The sequence below is a fragment of the Heloderma suspectum genome, chromosome 1 (assembly GCF_057233095.1).
Source record: "Heloderma suspectum isolate Gila_16-S chromosome 1, 16-S_ref, whole genome shotgun sequence".
NCBI lineage: Eukaryota > Metazoa > Chordata > Lepidosauria > Squamata > Helodermatidae > Heloderma > Heloderma suspectum.
The window spans coordinates 335,578,823-335,594,171 of record NC_139458.1 but is presented as its reverse complement, the minus strand read 5'-3'; the positions used below and the strand labels follow the sequence as shown (position 1 = coordinate 335,594,171).

At 41.5% G+C, this 15,349-nt stretch overlaps 1 protein-coding gene across 21 annotated transcripts in view; it reads left to right on the top strand.

Annotated features, from left to right (window-relative positions):
- Nucleotides 1-14,894, top strand: part of EPB41L2 (erythrocyte membrane protein band 4.1 like 2) — a 127,619-nt gene extending 112,725 nt beyond the window's left edge. For 16 of the 21 annotated variants that reach the window (XM_084827516.1, XM_084827510.1, XM_084827501.1 and 13 more), the window contains 5 exons: nt 865-987; nt 5,023-5,115; nt 6,254-6,334; nt 10,669-10,774; nt 13,580-14,788. In XM_084827516.1, coding sequence (XP_084683642.1) covers nt 865-987; nt 5,023-5,115; nt 6,254-6,334; nt 10,669-10,773 — 402 coding nt within the window. In that variant the 3' untranslated portion in view covers nt 10,774; nt 13,580-14,788. Of the gene's footprint in view, nt 1-864; nt 988-5,022; nt 5,116-6,253; nt 6,335-10,668; nt 10,775-13,579 lie in introns of all 21 variants that reach the window. The other 5 variants (XM_084827521.1, XM_084827513.1, XM_084827514.1 and 2 more) reach the window with 2 other exon arrangements.
- The last annotated feature ends 455 nt before the right edge of the window (nt 14,895-15,349 follow it).

The following is a 15,349-nucleotide window of genomic DNA, read 5'->3' as shown; positions in this document are numbered from 1 at the left end:
CTCTGCCTTTCTTCTTCTCTGTCCTCTTCAAGATTTCACACAGATTCAGATCTGGAAGGGGGGAAGTTGATATGCAGTCAAATTCTGCCTTCAGTCATGGCTTCTGAATTTTTTCTCCACCTAGTTTGTTTTCCCAGAAGAGCAAACTTTCCTGGGGTTATACCATCTTTTTTTACTTTTTCATGTTCTGCTTTTTGTTTGCATGTGTTAATTTGTTTGAGTCTTGTCCTGTCTTGTTTGTTAGTCTTTTATGACCCAACAATAACTTTTAATCGGAATCATGAAGTGTTGTCTTGTGCATGGGGTGAAAACAGCCAAAATACATATATGTAGTATTCTTCTTAAATCCCATGGATGTCCTTTTTTACTGTCTTCCCCCAGATATTTTATGAAATTGTTGCTCAGATCTTGATACAGGAACACATATCCAGGGTTTGTAAGAATGTACAATCAATGTAGTCTTCCATAAGGCATCATAGGATACAGTCAGCATTATCATATTTATTGCTTTCAGTGAAAGGGTGTTCCATATACAAGCATTATGATTATTTTATGCTAGCTACCTGTAGTCTACTAGAGGTATGAACATTGCAATAGTTGCTAAATCAAATTAATTTGAGCCAAGATCATACAGCATAATGACTAGTCTATTATGATCATGTAAAATATGTTGATGTTTTATAGGCAGGATGCTGAAGTTTGTGTCATGATTTTCATTTTAAGGTTTGGATTTAGAAGTTCCTTTAAGAAATATTTTAACAATATATTCAATACCTTGAAGCTTCTTCATAGACTGCTACATGCTGTAGGCTTTACTTTTATGACTTTTTAATTAATAGTCTTCTGTGTCTTTCTGAATACTAGCCTCCAGTGGTTAAAACTGAGATGGTGACCATTTCAGATGCTTCACAGAGAACTGAAATATCCACCAAGGAAGTACCAATTGTTCAGACAGAGACTAAAACGATCACATATGAATCTCCCCAGGTACAGCTGTTGCATAATTTACAATATCTTTTTAGGCTATATCAACAATACTCTAGCCTTAATATAAGAGGTCATGTTGCCATATCTACTTGAAAAATAATATCCCTATATTGGATATATTTATTAAAATAGGGTTTTAGATACTAAGCAGTAACAATCACATAGGTTCTCCTAAATACGCAATATGTAATATAATACATAAATATACATACATGTGTATATGTGCCTTTCTGGATTAGACCAAAGCCTTATTTAATCCAGCATCCTGTTTCTCATAGTGGCCAACCAGATGTCTATAGGATGCCCGCAAGCAGGACATGAGTGCAAAGCCCTCTTCCTCTGTTTCCCGGTAACTGGTACATGGAGGCATGCTGCCTCTGATCCTGGAGGTAGTATATAGCCATCATGACTAGTAGGCATTGATAACCCTATCCTCCATGCATTTGTCTAAGCTCCCTATAAAGCTATGCAACTTGTTCGCCATCACCATATCTTGTGGCAGTGAATTCTATTGTTTATGAAGGAAGTACTTCATAAACACAGAAGGAAATACACTCTATGAAGAAGTACTTCCTTTTGTTTGTCCTTAATCCCACCATTCAGCTTCATTGAATGGTCCTGAGTTCTAGCATTATGAGAGAGGAAGAAAGATGCCTCCCTATCCACTCTCTCTACACCACTCATAATTTTATACACCTCTGTTGGGTGTGCCCCCCCCTTTTCCTACACTAAAAAGCCCCAAATGTTGTAACTTTTCTTCTACCTCTGCAATACATTTTTGAGATGTGATGTCCAGAACTCTACACAGTATTCCAGGTATGGTCTATACCTTATTTGATGTACAGAGGGCCACTGCCCCCTCTATACCCTTCCCTGCTCTTCCTGTAGTTTCTATCCAGAGATAACTGTATCCTACTGGTTGTCTCCATTCCACCATGTTTCCATTATGCCTATATCTATATATCTGTGAGATATATACGTACGTGTGTGTGTGTGTGTGCGCGCACACACACACACATGCCTGTTCCCCTTTAAAATCAAGCACTCAAACTTAGAGGCTTCTAGCTTATTAGCATATAAACACCTATACATGTTGTCCCTCCTCAAATGTCACTGGGATGTGCATTTTCCTCTGGTTCTCTTTGGCTGTCATACCCCACTGCAAGATCATTGTCTAGTTCTACCCTGTCCACATTTAGATGATCAGAAATCTTTTCACCCTTAGGGACAATTTATTCTGAATTGGACACTACCCAGTTCCAGTTATATTTCCCTCTCAGGGGTCAGCTTAAAAACTGCTCTAGCTCCTTTTTGCTTTTTAAGCCAGCACTATGGTTCCATTTCAATTCAAGTGGAGCTCATCCCTTTTATACAGTCCTGCTGTGTCCCAACATGTCCTCCAGTGCCTAACAAATCCAAACCCCTCCTTCTGACACCACTGTCCCATCCATGCAAGGGGATCCCTCAGCTCTTCCCCATCTAGCTGGCTCTGTGCTTGGAACAAGTAGCATTTTAGAGAAAGCTACTTTGGAAGGCCTGGATTTCACCCTCCTACCTAGGAACCTAATTTTTGCTTCCAGGACTTCACAACTACATTTCCCCACATCATTGGTTCTGATGTGCACCAGATCACTGACTCCTCCGGCACTATATACCAGCCAGTCTAGATGAAGCATGACATCTGCTGCCTTTGCACTAGGCAGGCAAGTCACCATGCAGTCTACATGCCTGTCACAAACCGATCTCTATTTCTAATGCTCACATTGCCTGTTACTAAGAGCCTCCCTCTTCCCAAGTCCTCAGCATGAGAGGATATCAGTTTTTCTCTCAAGGGAAGGGATCATTTCACGTGCAGTGACAACCTCCTTCCACGAGTCCCTCACTCTCCAAGACAGCAGAGGAGCTATCACCCTTGGAGTGGGCCCTAAAGGCATCATCAACAAACCTGTCCGTCTCTGTTTCTTCCAGTCAGCTATCTTGCCCTCAAACTTGCTCCCCGAGAGCCAGGAACTCATTGCACTGACCACACACCCACAACTGCTCTCAAAGGGCAAATAGTCATAAATGTGACACTGTGCAATATATTGGATGGTCCCCACACCCTTCCTGGCTTTCTACCTTTATGTTTATCAAGCTTGTTCACTTTGAAAGTTGGAGTTTGAAAGATCACTAAAGGGGAAGTTTGACTACCCTGGCCTCTTCACCCTTCACTGCTAAACTCGCACAGGTGGTTAGCTTGCTTATTTACTTGTTTCCCTTGGTGGTTTGTCACTGGACTGAGATGCTTTGTCAGCTGGGGCTCTCCTTCATGTTTGTAGAGCAAGCCTCTCTTACTTTTATGGTGCTGGCACCTGACTAGCTTTCTTCAACATCTGCTGCAGTTTATTATTAGATTAGGAACTTGAGGGAATGATATTAAAGGCAAAACTGAAGTACTTTGGCCACATAATGAGAAGACAGGACACACTGGGGAAGATGCTGATGCTAGGGAAAGTGGAAGGCAAAAGGAAGCGGGGCCAACCAAGGGCAAGATGGATGGATGATATTCTGGAGGTGACGGACTCGACCTTGGGGGAGCTGGGCGTGGCGATGGCCGACAGGAAGCTCTGGCATGGGCTGGTCCATGAAATCACGAAGAGTCGGAAGCAACTGACTGAATAAACAACAAAAGGAACACGTCATTTATAAACAGCATTGGATCAACTACGGGGCTGCCCCAGATCCCAGTTAGTGGAAATTTTAAAGAGGGATTTAGGTTAGTTGAGCCCCTTGGGAAGGGAATCAAAAAAATCCCCTGATTTTTGTCAGGGGAGTGGGCAATGAGTGCGGATTGAGGAGATGATAATATAGGCAGTTTGAGCCTCTCTAGGAATACAAGAGTCTGAATCACTATACACCTGCCTCAGTATGCAATTTTCTAGACTTGCACTCCGGTTTTTAAAATGAAACTAAAACCTGAATTTTGAACTGAGGTCTGTGCCTGCACTCTGGCTCAGGGGTGCACAGCCTTTTTGGCCCTGATGGCCGCTTCCAGTGTCTGCTGGGGGTGGGGGCTGCACATTTGTGTGCAAGCACACACACACTGCCATTATTGGGGTGTGCAATTTCTCTGCTGCCACTAGCAAAGTGGGGAATCTTTCTACTCATAAGTAAGGACTGAACCATTCAGGAACACTTTCAAATAGCGTCCCAAATAGTAGTAAGTCAGGAGCACTCTCAAATAGCATTTCAAATACTATTTAGCTTCTCTCATGCCAGGTGCCTAACTTACTTGTCTACTTAAACATTTCCCCGGCACTTTGTCACGGGGGCTGGGATGCTTTGTCAGGTGGGACACCCCCAATTGGGCTCATTGCTTATTGGAGCTTATTAAAATGTTTAAAATACATACATATATTTACACTTTATTATACTAGGACTACAAAATTATGACTTTACCTTTATCTTTGGGATTTAGTTTTTGCCATTTTGATCTCAGCTGTCTGAGAAAGGAGTTGATGATGACTGAATAATGTTAGCTGGTTATTTATTTATTACAATTTATATTTATAGGGTGCCTTCTGTGGATACAAATAGTACAAAGGCAGCTTATATGTAACATACAAATAATAAAATCACAAGAAAAATAGCCATCAATTAAACAAACACACAAAAAACCATCAGGAGTAAAAGATGGCCGTGAGTTAGGGAGAGTCCTGATGGAACAGGAGCAGGTGTCTGGCGTCATCCTCATCTACCTCCTTCTTTCCTGGAATGCTTCCCACAGGGCAGTTGGTGGAGGATGCTCTGTTGGGTGGGGAGTGCGGGAGTACATCCTGGGGAAGGCTCTGAGATCGGCCTCTCTCTGATTTGTTTAGTGTACTGTGCATTTCAGAATTATCTTTTCCAGTAACAAGCAACATCGCTAGTATGAGAAACAATATGGATGTCTTTATTTCTAAAGCAGGCAACTTCCATTTAAAGAAGAACTTATGGACTGATGCTTTCGTTTCACTGTTAGACAAAACTGACTGTTCTTTATTCTTGATCATGCAGTTTGATGGCAGTGGTGATGCGGGTGTGCTGTTGAGTGCACAGACGATCACTTCAGAATCTCTTTCTACAACCACAACCACACATATCACTAAGGTAAAACAAAGTCAGTCTTGCAATTCTCCCCTCTTCTAACGTAAATGGTTTTCTCTAATTGAAATGGACAATAAAAGGTTATATTATATCGGATATAAGTTGCTGGACAATTAGCTATTGAAACATTAGGAGGAAATTGATTTGATAGTGATTTTTTTTCTTATGCCTCTCCTTGTTTCAGGGCTTTTGGGAGTTAACCCCCTAAAACATTAATTCTCAGACACTTAATAGAAGACAGCAAACCTGTTAGAAAGACTCTCTTCATAGTCTGTCTACCCCTCCTGCCAGTAGTGAAAGAAAACATGCAGAGGTGGAAAATATCTCCCCTCTCAAATGTTTCTAAAAATCTGGGGTAGGAAACAAGAGACCAAACAAGTAGCAGTTCCAGATTCCAAGGATGGAGGGTGGATGAGAAGGCTAACTCCACCCTTTAACCAATGATATAGATTTTTCTACACAACTGAGATCATTTGTAGGCAGAGAAGATTTCAGGTGTTGGACATGCTAATTTCAGCACACCTGACACTTGCAAGGCATTCAGGGACTGTATCTGCATGCTCATTTCCAATATTCTAAGTGGCAGGCTGACAGAACAGCAAGACTGTTCAAAATTCTCTTGGGCTGTGCATTTTTTAGGGGTGGGTGGAATGCTGCTTCTGGCATTTTTCTTGTGGCTTCCATGTTTCATTAAATAAATGCCTCAAACTTGGTCTGTGCTTCCTGGGCCTCTCATCATCTTTTTTCCTGATGTGACACACTCAGTGAAAACCCTGTTGAGAAGAAGTTATGAATGAGTGCAGTAAATGATGGAATGCACCTGTAGCAGTAGCGGTTCCAGCAGCTGCATTCAGAGAGGGGTTGGGAGAATTCGGACATTTGATGTATTAATCTGGAAAGAGAAACAGGATATAACTTTTTCTTCACTTGACCAGACACCATACTGGGTGAGCATTCTAGCTCTGCTTAATCTTGCACTGATGGATTTTTTTCAACATTCTACCATGTCCACTGCATTGTTGCTTGCTTTGCCAACAACGATGGAGGCTAGACATGAAACACCTGTACCACTGCATTCTTTCCTCAGCAAATTCACTGCATTGGAGGAATAACTAACACTTTTTTCTTGTAAATCCTATAGACAGTAAAAGGTGGTGTCTCAGAAACCAGAATTGAAAAGCGGATTGTTATCACTGGAGATGCAGACCTTGACCATGACCAGGTGAGAGATAGAATGCATGCTGTTCTCCTTTTCAATATTTTGCCCATTGTGAGGCAGTTAATGGGGTTTTTCCCTGTCAAAAAAATTCTAACTGCTAAGAAAGTGATCAGTGTTAGGATAATGGTGATGTTTTTGATTAATTTGCGTAACATTTCATTTACAAATGGATTAGCTTAGAAAGGGTAAAAAGCAAAACAAATAGCTAAAAATCACCAAATTGTTTTAATTATAGCCTGCCCTTTCATTGTCTGGTGCTGCACTGATGCTTAATTGATGGTTGATCAGAAATCAACAAAACAGGGATTCAGTTTTCATTTCTTAATTGTAATGTAGCAAGGCGTCTGTGTAAATTTAATTTCAGTTTTTGATTTGCCTGTGACAAGTTCAATCTCTCCTTGAAGCCTGAAATTAAATGGTAGAGCTGTCTAGCATTAAACATGAGGAAAGTCTGTTCCAGCACATATGTAGTTTGGGAATCTGAAAAGGTCAGACAGCGTCTTCACTTTAATAAAATGGAATTTATCATACCTCAAGAGCTCAGTACCCTCCGTTCAGGATGGTATAAATATTATGATGCCCTAAAGTAAACTTTTTAGGAATGGATTAAGTTTGTCTGTTTGTAATATATGATCCTTGTTTAGCTTAGTGAATCCTTGAGGTTTTTATTTATGTAAAATATATGCTCATATTCAGTAGTAAATCTAGCATTATTTCAGTAAATTGAGGATCTAGCAACTTGGAATGGCAGTGAATTCTTTCTTGAATTTTTTCTATTTTTTCTTGTCTATCCAGTCTCATTCTCTATTCTCTCTATTTCCCTATATTCTGAAGAATTATTCTGTTCTTGTCTTCTGTGCCCAGCTACTACAGAAATTAGGCAAAGGAAAATCTATGTTCTTGTTTTTTAAACCATGAAGGTTAGCATTAAAACTATATATAAGAACTGATTGCTATTTATTTGGAGTATGTCCTATTCAGAATTTCCAGTGTGGTCTTCAAAGCAAAATCAGTACACATTTTGTTTACCTCTGAACTGTGTTTTCAAAAGATCTTTAGGGAAAAGTTACTAATTGGCCATTGCTTACACTTTCCGCATCAACAAGTAAAGCTGTAGAAGGAAGATTACCGACCGCTGCCTTGAGGCAGAACTGCCTATTACCTTGGCAAACACATATTCCCAAACCTGCAATTGCTCTGGCAACGTGAATGGGGGCTGGGGGCAGGGAATTTGTGGAAGAGAATTGATGGAGGCGGGGGGGGTAACTCTTCCCATGACCACTGATACTTTCCTCTCCCCCCAGGGCATTTTCCATCAATTTGTATTTCTAGATGTATTTCTGTGGGGGTATTTCTATGGGGGGCATTTGCACAGGAGAATCAGTGGTAGACAGAGGGATTAAGCACCCCCTTCATGCCTACTGATCCCCCCACCGCAATTCCACGCTGACCCCCAGTCCCCACATTAACATTGCTAAATAAATATATTTAACACTAAGTAAACTATTGTACATGGCTACAAGGATAATCCCTGTGGTCAGCTTATTTTAAAGAAATTGGTATCTTACATTTAATGTACAGCATACACTGCAAATTGCAAAGGACGGGTGCACACCAACATGTGCACCACCATATACCTCGACTTCAGCAAAGCTTTCGACAGAGTGCCCCATGACATCCTGATGAGCAAACTAGCTCAAAGTGGGCTAGATGAAACAACGATCCGGTGGATCCACAGGTGGCTACAGAATCGGACTCAAACAGTGCTTATCAATGGGACCTTCTCAAACTGGGGAGAGGTAACAAGTGGGGTACCGCAGGGCTCAGTCCTGGGCCCAGTGCTCTTCAACATTTTTATTACTGACTTGGAGGAGGAGGAGGTGCAGGGAATGCTGATCAAATTTGCAGATGACACAAAATTGGGCGGGATAGCTAATACTTTGGAAGACAGAAACACAATTCAAAGTGATCTGGATAGACTGGAGCGCTGGGCAGAAAACAACAGAATGACATTTAATTAGGATAAATGCCAAGTTCTGCACCTAGGAAAAAGAAACCAAATGCACAGTTGCAAGATGGGGGATACGTGGCTCAACAACACTACAAGTGAGAAGGATCTTGGAATTGTTTTCAAGCACAAGCTGAATATGAACCAACAATGTGATGTGGCTGCAAAAAAGGCAAATGCTCTTTTGGGCTGCATTAATAGAAGCATAGCTTCCAAATCCCGGGAAGTACTAGTTCCCCTCTACTCAGCACTCGTTAGGCCTCATCTGGAGTACTGTGTCCAGTTCTGGGTGCCACACTTTAAAAACGATGCAGACAAGCTGGAGAGGGTTCAGAGGAGGACAACAAAGATGATCAGGGGTCTGGAAACAAAGCCCTATGAAGAGAAACTGAAAGAACTGGGCACGTTTAGCCTTGAGAAGAGAAGACTGAAGGGAGATATGATAGCACTCTTGAAGTACTTGAAAGGTTGTCACAGAGAGGAAGGCCAGGATCTCTTCTCGATCATGCCAGAGTGCAGGGCACGGAATAATGGGCTCAAGTTACAGGAAGCCGGATTCTGGCTGAACATCAGGAAAAACGTCCTGACTGTTAGAGCAATACGACAATGGAACCAATTACCTAGGGAGGTGGTGGGCTCTCCCACACTGGAGGCATTCAAGATGAGGCTGGACAGCCGTCTGTCAGGGATGCTCTGACATCCTTGGCAGAAGGATGCATTGGATTCCTGCATTGAGCAGGGGGTTGGACTCAATGGTCTTATAGGCCCCTTCCAACCCTACTATACTATGCTTCTATGATCTATGACTTCTTAGCCACACATCGCCTCTAGTCATTGCATCACTGAAATTTAATGGGTTCATAGTGGTAGGAGCTCTGTGCGCCATTTTGACCCAGTTGGCTCATGATGTGAAACAATCTAAAGAGGCATCCATTGAATGAGTGAGTGAGCGCATAGACATGGCGATGGAGGTTGTCTAGAGCAGCGGTCCCCAACCTTTTTGGGACCAGGGACTGGTCCGTGGAAGACAATTTTTCCATGGACTGGGGGAGGGATGGGACTGGGCCACAGTTGGGTTGTGGGAACCCCCCTTACCTTGGGTCCATGGGGGGCGATCCGTACCCCCCCCCAATCCTCACCGGCCCTGGACTCGCTGCGGAGTTGCTGGCTGGCTCTGGCCGGGGGAGGACTTCCGGCCACTGGGATGCAAATGGCGTCCGCATAGCAGACGCCATTTGTGTCCCTGTTCTTTGCAGTAATAGGCTATAACTGCAAAGAACAGGGCCAGAGCCAGCCGGCAGCTCCGCGGACTCACCACGGAGCGGAGCCGGCCAGGGCTGGCGAGGATTCTGGAGCGGGGGGGAGGGACAGATTGCCTCCCCCCCCCCGTGGACCCAAGCTAAGGTGGGGTTCCCACACCCCCACTGCGGCCCGGTCCCTAACAGGCCACGGACCAGTACCGGTCCACGGCCTGGGGGTTGGGGACCCCTGGTCTAGAGGAAATAGGGGTAGAACGTCCTGAAAAAGTCTGAAAAAGAAAAAGTCTGAAAAAGAAAAAGTCTCAGAGTTTCATGATGCCCTTAAGACTGAAGGCATTTCCTACAGCTTTTACGTTTTGTTACTTCAGCTGGAGCTATCTAGTCATAATAATGGATGAAAGATTATCCATTTGCAACAACATAGAAATTTTTGTGCCTGGAATGGAATGGAAAATCCTTTGCAGATGCTTCATTAGGAGGGATGTTCCAGAGTAGCAGAATTGACACCTCGGATGAGCTGAAAATATTCTCACAGATGTCAGTTTTTTTGCATACACATGTAGAAAAGCAATCATCCTGTGTCTTATAAAATGGAACATGAAAAGAGTTCCTTACCTACAAAGATTTTAATAAAACTTCCACATGTGATCCTGTTTAGCAGATACGTAAACCTAGTAATAGCTTGTAATATAGTAGTCTACATTTTATTTCTATTGCTTATCTTTGCTGTCTTGTATATATTTTTACTGATGCTTATTTTAATATTTTTACATAAACCACTTTATGAGGTTTGACTGGAAAGCAAAGTATAAATGTTTTAAATAAATAATACATAAGAAAATATTCAAAGCTTAGTTCACAGCTCAGACCTTACAAAGTAGAAGTGCTATTGAATATTTGTCTGTTTCAGTTATTATGCAGCAATGTTCTCCATCTGTCCAGTTTTCTCTCTGAAGAAAATTGGTTTAGGAAGTATAGTGCTGGTAGCCTTGCTAGCCATTACCCACTAAACTAACTTTTAATTTTAATACCTGTGGTTTTTCAACTAGTTCATTTTAATATTTATGTAGGCATTGGCACAAGCCATTAAAGAAGCCAAAGAGCAGCATCCTGACATGTCTGTAACAAGAGTAGTGGTGCATAAGGAAACAGAACTTGAAGAAGAAGGAGAATAAGGTAACAGCCTCCAACCCTCAACATACAGAACACAGCCTGGGTGATAGTTTAATAGGAAGTTTTTATCTTTCTATGTTATGTACTTGGAAATGCTGTTTATTGTTATTACGTGTAGGAAACCCCATCTGTGCATCCTCGACCACAGGTAAAGTTATCTTCCATGATTCTGCATGGAATCAGATCTATGTTCTAAATTTTGGATTCTTCCAGTTTGGAGTCTTGGCTTAAAAGCAAATTAAAGAAAGGAGCACAGAAACAAGGACATGGAGAAAGCAGAAAGTGAAAATATAGCTCAACAGAGGAACTGCAAGGAATGAATGGGAGGCAGGTTGTAGTTGGTGCTGTTGGTCAGTAGAGTTCAGCTCAGAGATTAGGGTTCAGCGTAATCTGGAAGGGGTTGTGGTCCTCCTGAAAGATCATGTTTGTAGATCTCACACTGTCACTGAATTTTCAGATGGCAAAGGTGGCAAGAAGTGTGTTCACATAGCTATACTTACTGCACCAGCTGCAGCCTCTCCTGAATTGCTCTAATTTGGCTACAGTTATCCATGCCTTGGTTACATCACAGTTAGATTATTGCAGTGTGCTCTGCATAAGGCTACCCTTGAAGATTGTCTGGAAGTTTCAATTGGTGCAAAATGCAGCAGCTAGACTGCTAATCGGTGCATCGTATAGAGTTCACATGCACCAATATAGGAAAAGCCTGCCCTGCTTGCTGGACTCAATTCAAGGTGTTGTTTTTAACCTTTAAAGCCCTATAATGGCTTAGGGCAGGAATGGGGGACGTGTGGCCCTCCAGATGTTATTGGACTGCAATTCCAATAAGCCCTAGACAGCATAGCCAATGGTGAGGTATGATGGGAGTTGCAGTTCAACGTTCTGGAGGGCCACATGTTCCCCAAGCCTGGCTTAGGGCCTGATTGTCTAAGGGACCACGTATCTCACTGTAAGTCTGCCTAGTTATTAAGATCTGCAGGAGACGCCCTTTTGAGGATACCCCAGCTTACAGAAGCCCATTTGTTGGGCACACAGGAAAGGGCCTTCTCCAGTGTCTGTGGAATGCCCTCCCTTAGAGTTACGATTGGCCCCCACTCTCTGTTTTTAAAAAAGGTGTCAAGACACATTTCTTTAAACTGGCCTTTGAAACTACTTTCAGTGTTTTATTGTGGTTTTAATATTTTAAAATGGTTGTATTGACTTTATGGTTTTATTGATTGGTGGTTTTTTTTTGAAGAAAATTGTTTGCACTGTCTTGAAGTTTTTTAGCAGAAAGGCAGTATGGAAATAAATAGATAAATACATGAACTGCTATGGATCAGATAATGTTCAGAAAGTACAGCTGGAAAAGGAAATACATGGGGGAATGGCGAAAGGGATGCTGTCTCTTAACTGAGAGCACTAATAAAATATATGGTGGTAATGTGTTAAATATGCTGGAGAAAAGAGGCACACAAATGCGATCAATCAATCAATAAACAAACATTTTCCTACTCCACACTTCAAATTGTGGATTTTTTCAAGCCATTTACGATTCATCAAATAGGGGAACTGTTCTAAGCGAAATGAAATGTCTTGCTTGGAATGCATAACCTTATGACTGCCCCTAATTGAACTTATTAGAATATAACCCTTGAGTAATATAGAGATAACACTGAAACCCATTATTCCCAAATTTCAGTGTTTAATTTTGGGTTGTGGGAGTCCTCTGTATCCGTTTTTGATTGGATATGAACTTATTGGAGTCCATGTGATTCCTAAATAGAGCTGGCAAGGAATCTGGGACTGCTTATGAATTTCCAGATTCTGGTGCACACCAGTGACACCGGCATGAGTACCAGGGCTATAAACTCCTGAGAAGGCCCAGGCCTGATGGGTGGAGATCGAGTGTTCCCCATTAGCCCCCGTTTACCTTGAATGAAGACCAGTAGCAGCGTGGACAGCAAGGAGGCCCTAATTCCTATCTCTAGGTCACAGCTAACTCTAAATTTTAGGGTAGTATTGGGCATGCCCCAACCCTTAGGATCATGGGGCAATATAATCACCATTTCCAGAGAGATCGCCAGACCTCAGAGCAGGTTGTGGCCTAAATGGCAGCAATGGGAGTCTCTCTGCTGACACTGCTCCTGCAAAGTTATACAGGATATGGAAGGGGCAATGGGGAGAAGCTGATACCCAACCCTACCAGTGACTACATCCTTTTCCAAGGCCTAGGGCACTGCTAAGCATGCCTGCCTCCCCGCTCCTTGAGAAATATAGTTCCCATATGCCAAAAATGCTCTCTAAAACTTTGGAGCAGGTTATAGCCGTAAAAACGGGGATTGGGCCCTTTTTGCTATTCACTCCCCTCCTGGGGTTGAGTAGCAAGAGTAGCAGCAAGAAGCAAGTCACCACCCTTTAGGCTACAACCTGCTCCAATACTTGGAGTATGTCTCTGCAAAGGGGAGTGATATTTCCCATAATCCCAGTAGGCCTTCAAGCATGGCTGGGCCTATATACCCTGGCATGCTGCTACAGATGGTGGTGGTGCTATTTGTAATTACAGTGCAGTGAGCAGATTCTGCCTGTTCCCTATTTAAAAGTGGTTGTGTGTGTATGTCTGGCTCCTTGAAAATTGGGGAAAGCTGGAGTGGGAGTCCTGGTGCTTCTTGAGGTCAGGAAAATGTAACATGTGGCTGTTACCTGAAAAAAACAAAGAAGTTCTTGAAGGGGAAGATGGCAACTGCAATCTGACTGAGAGGATGTTTAATAGCCTTCAACACGTATGATAAATGTAAAGAATTACAGTAACTTGCTTGCCTTCTTTAGAATTACGAAGAATGATTTGTGATTATGAAGAACTTCAATCATTCCAAGTTGGTGTCCCCACCACTATTTCACTGAGTTCACCGAGCCTAGCACCAGTGACCAGACATCTCCAGAATGAATCGCCAACACCAAACCTTATCTTCTCTCATCCTTTACCATGTATGTCTTTATTTTTATAACCACTTCTTAACATTCTTGACTTTTTATGAGGTTTAGAGATTTATTATTTTTTTGCACAATTCCCTGCCATTTTTATATAACTGATTTCCTGATTGCATGAAAGTGAACAAAATATTTAGTATGCACTGTTCACTTGAGTAATTATAATATGCAGGAAGGAGAGAATCTTTGACTAATTTAGATACAGCTTTTTCAGAATATTTCAGATAAAGCCTCTTACTGGAATAATTTAGTTTTTTTCAGATTATTCAGGTAAATAAAACGTCAAATAATATAAGAGAGACATTCTTTGTATTAAAAAAAATACAACGCTTTCCTGTAACTTGGTGGGAAACATAAATTAAAATTTGTATGGATTTTATACGGACTCCTTGTAACATCCTCTATTCGGAGGGTATCCCACTCTGAGGAGAACTGGTGCTGATATAATATAGAAGAGGGAGAGTTATAAAGCTGTTTTTACTGACTGAGCACTGTCCTAGTAACCTTTTTGCACTTCACTGCCATTGTTCAATCCCTTTGTAGACACTTTGTGGTCTGCAACATTCCAGACAAGGTTGGAAGGACTTTGCTCTCTTCTCTTCCAACAAAGATAATCTAGGCAGCTTAAAACCTTAGTGCTTTTCTCTTAATGTGTTAAATGTTAAACACTTTGATTATGTGCAGAATGCTGGCATTGCATAACAACTCATGGTCTCCCTGTTATAACTGACACGTTTGTTGAGCAGTTACCTGTTTTGAAGTAGTTTGCCTCATGGAGTGTCCAGGTTTTAAAGACATTGAGGAACCAGAATGCAGCCTAGGGCCCACTGTAAGTAGTATGGGAACCAAGTTTATAGTGTGAGGCTGCCCCTCACCAAGGAAGTCTGTATGAAAACCTGCTAACCATGTCTGTTTTTCCCCCACTGTTCACCTTATGTATAGGTAAGATGCCATATTAAATTTATAGCAGCTTGAAGTTGTATTAAGTGATATTTTGCTTTCTGTAATACTATTATAAATAAAGTTTGTTTATTCTCTAAATGTGTCACCACTTTGAAATTTGTCATTTAAAACAAAACAAATTTTGAGCCTGTCAACATGGCTGGAAGATATGTTGTAAGCACATCGTGTGGGAATTAAACACATTGTTAGGAAAAATATTTGGTTGCATTGTTTAAATGTATGTTATCAAAATTCATTGCTCTTGTCTATCCTAATGGCATAGCAAGAGGCATCCTGTTTTAGTTCTTTCCAGCAAAGGAATACACACACATTCACATAAAAGGCAAAGTGCTGTAAGGGAATTAAAATCTACTACTTTGTTTGTAATTCTGATTCTTTATCTAGCCTAATAGGAAAGTGTCTGCTGTATTCTTAGTGTGTCTTAAGAACATTAGGTTGGGTACCGATTACGTTATTTGCACTTAGCTCCCATCTAAAAAATCAATAGACCTAAAGGTGTAACTAACTTTTATTTATTTATTTATTTATTTATTTAATTTCATTTCTATACCGCCCAATAGCCGAAGCTCTCTGGGCGGTTCACAAAAACTAAAACCAAACAACACACAATAAAACAATTTAAAATATATAGAACATTAAAACCAC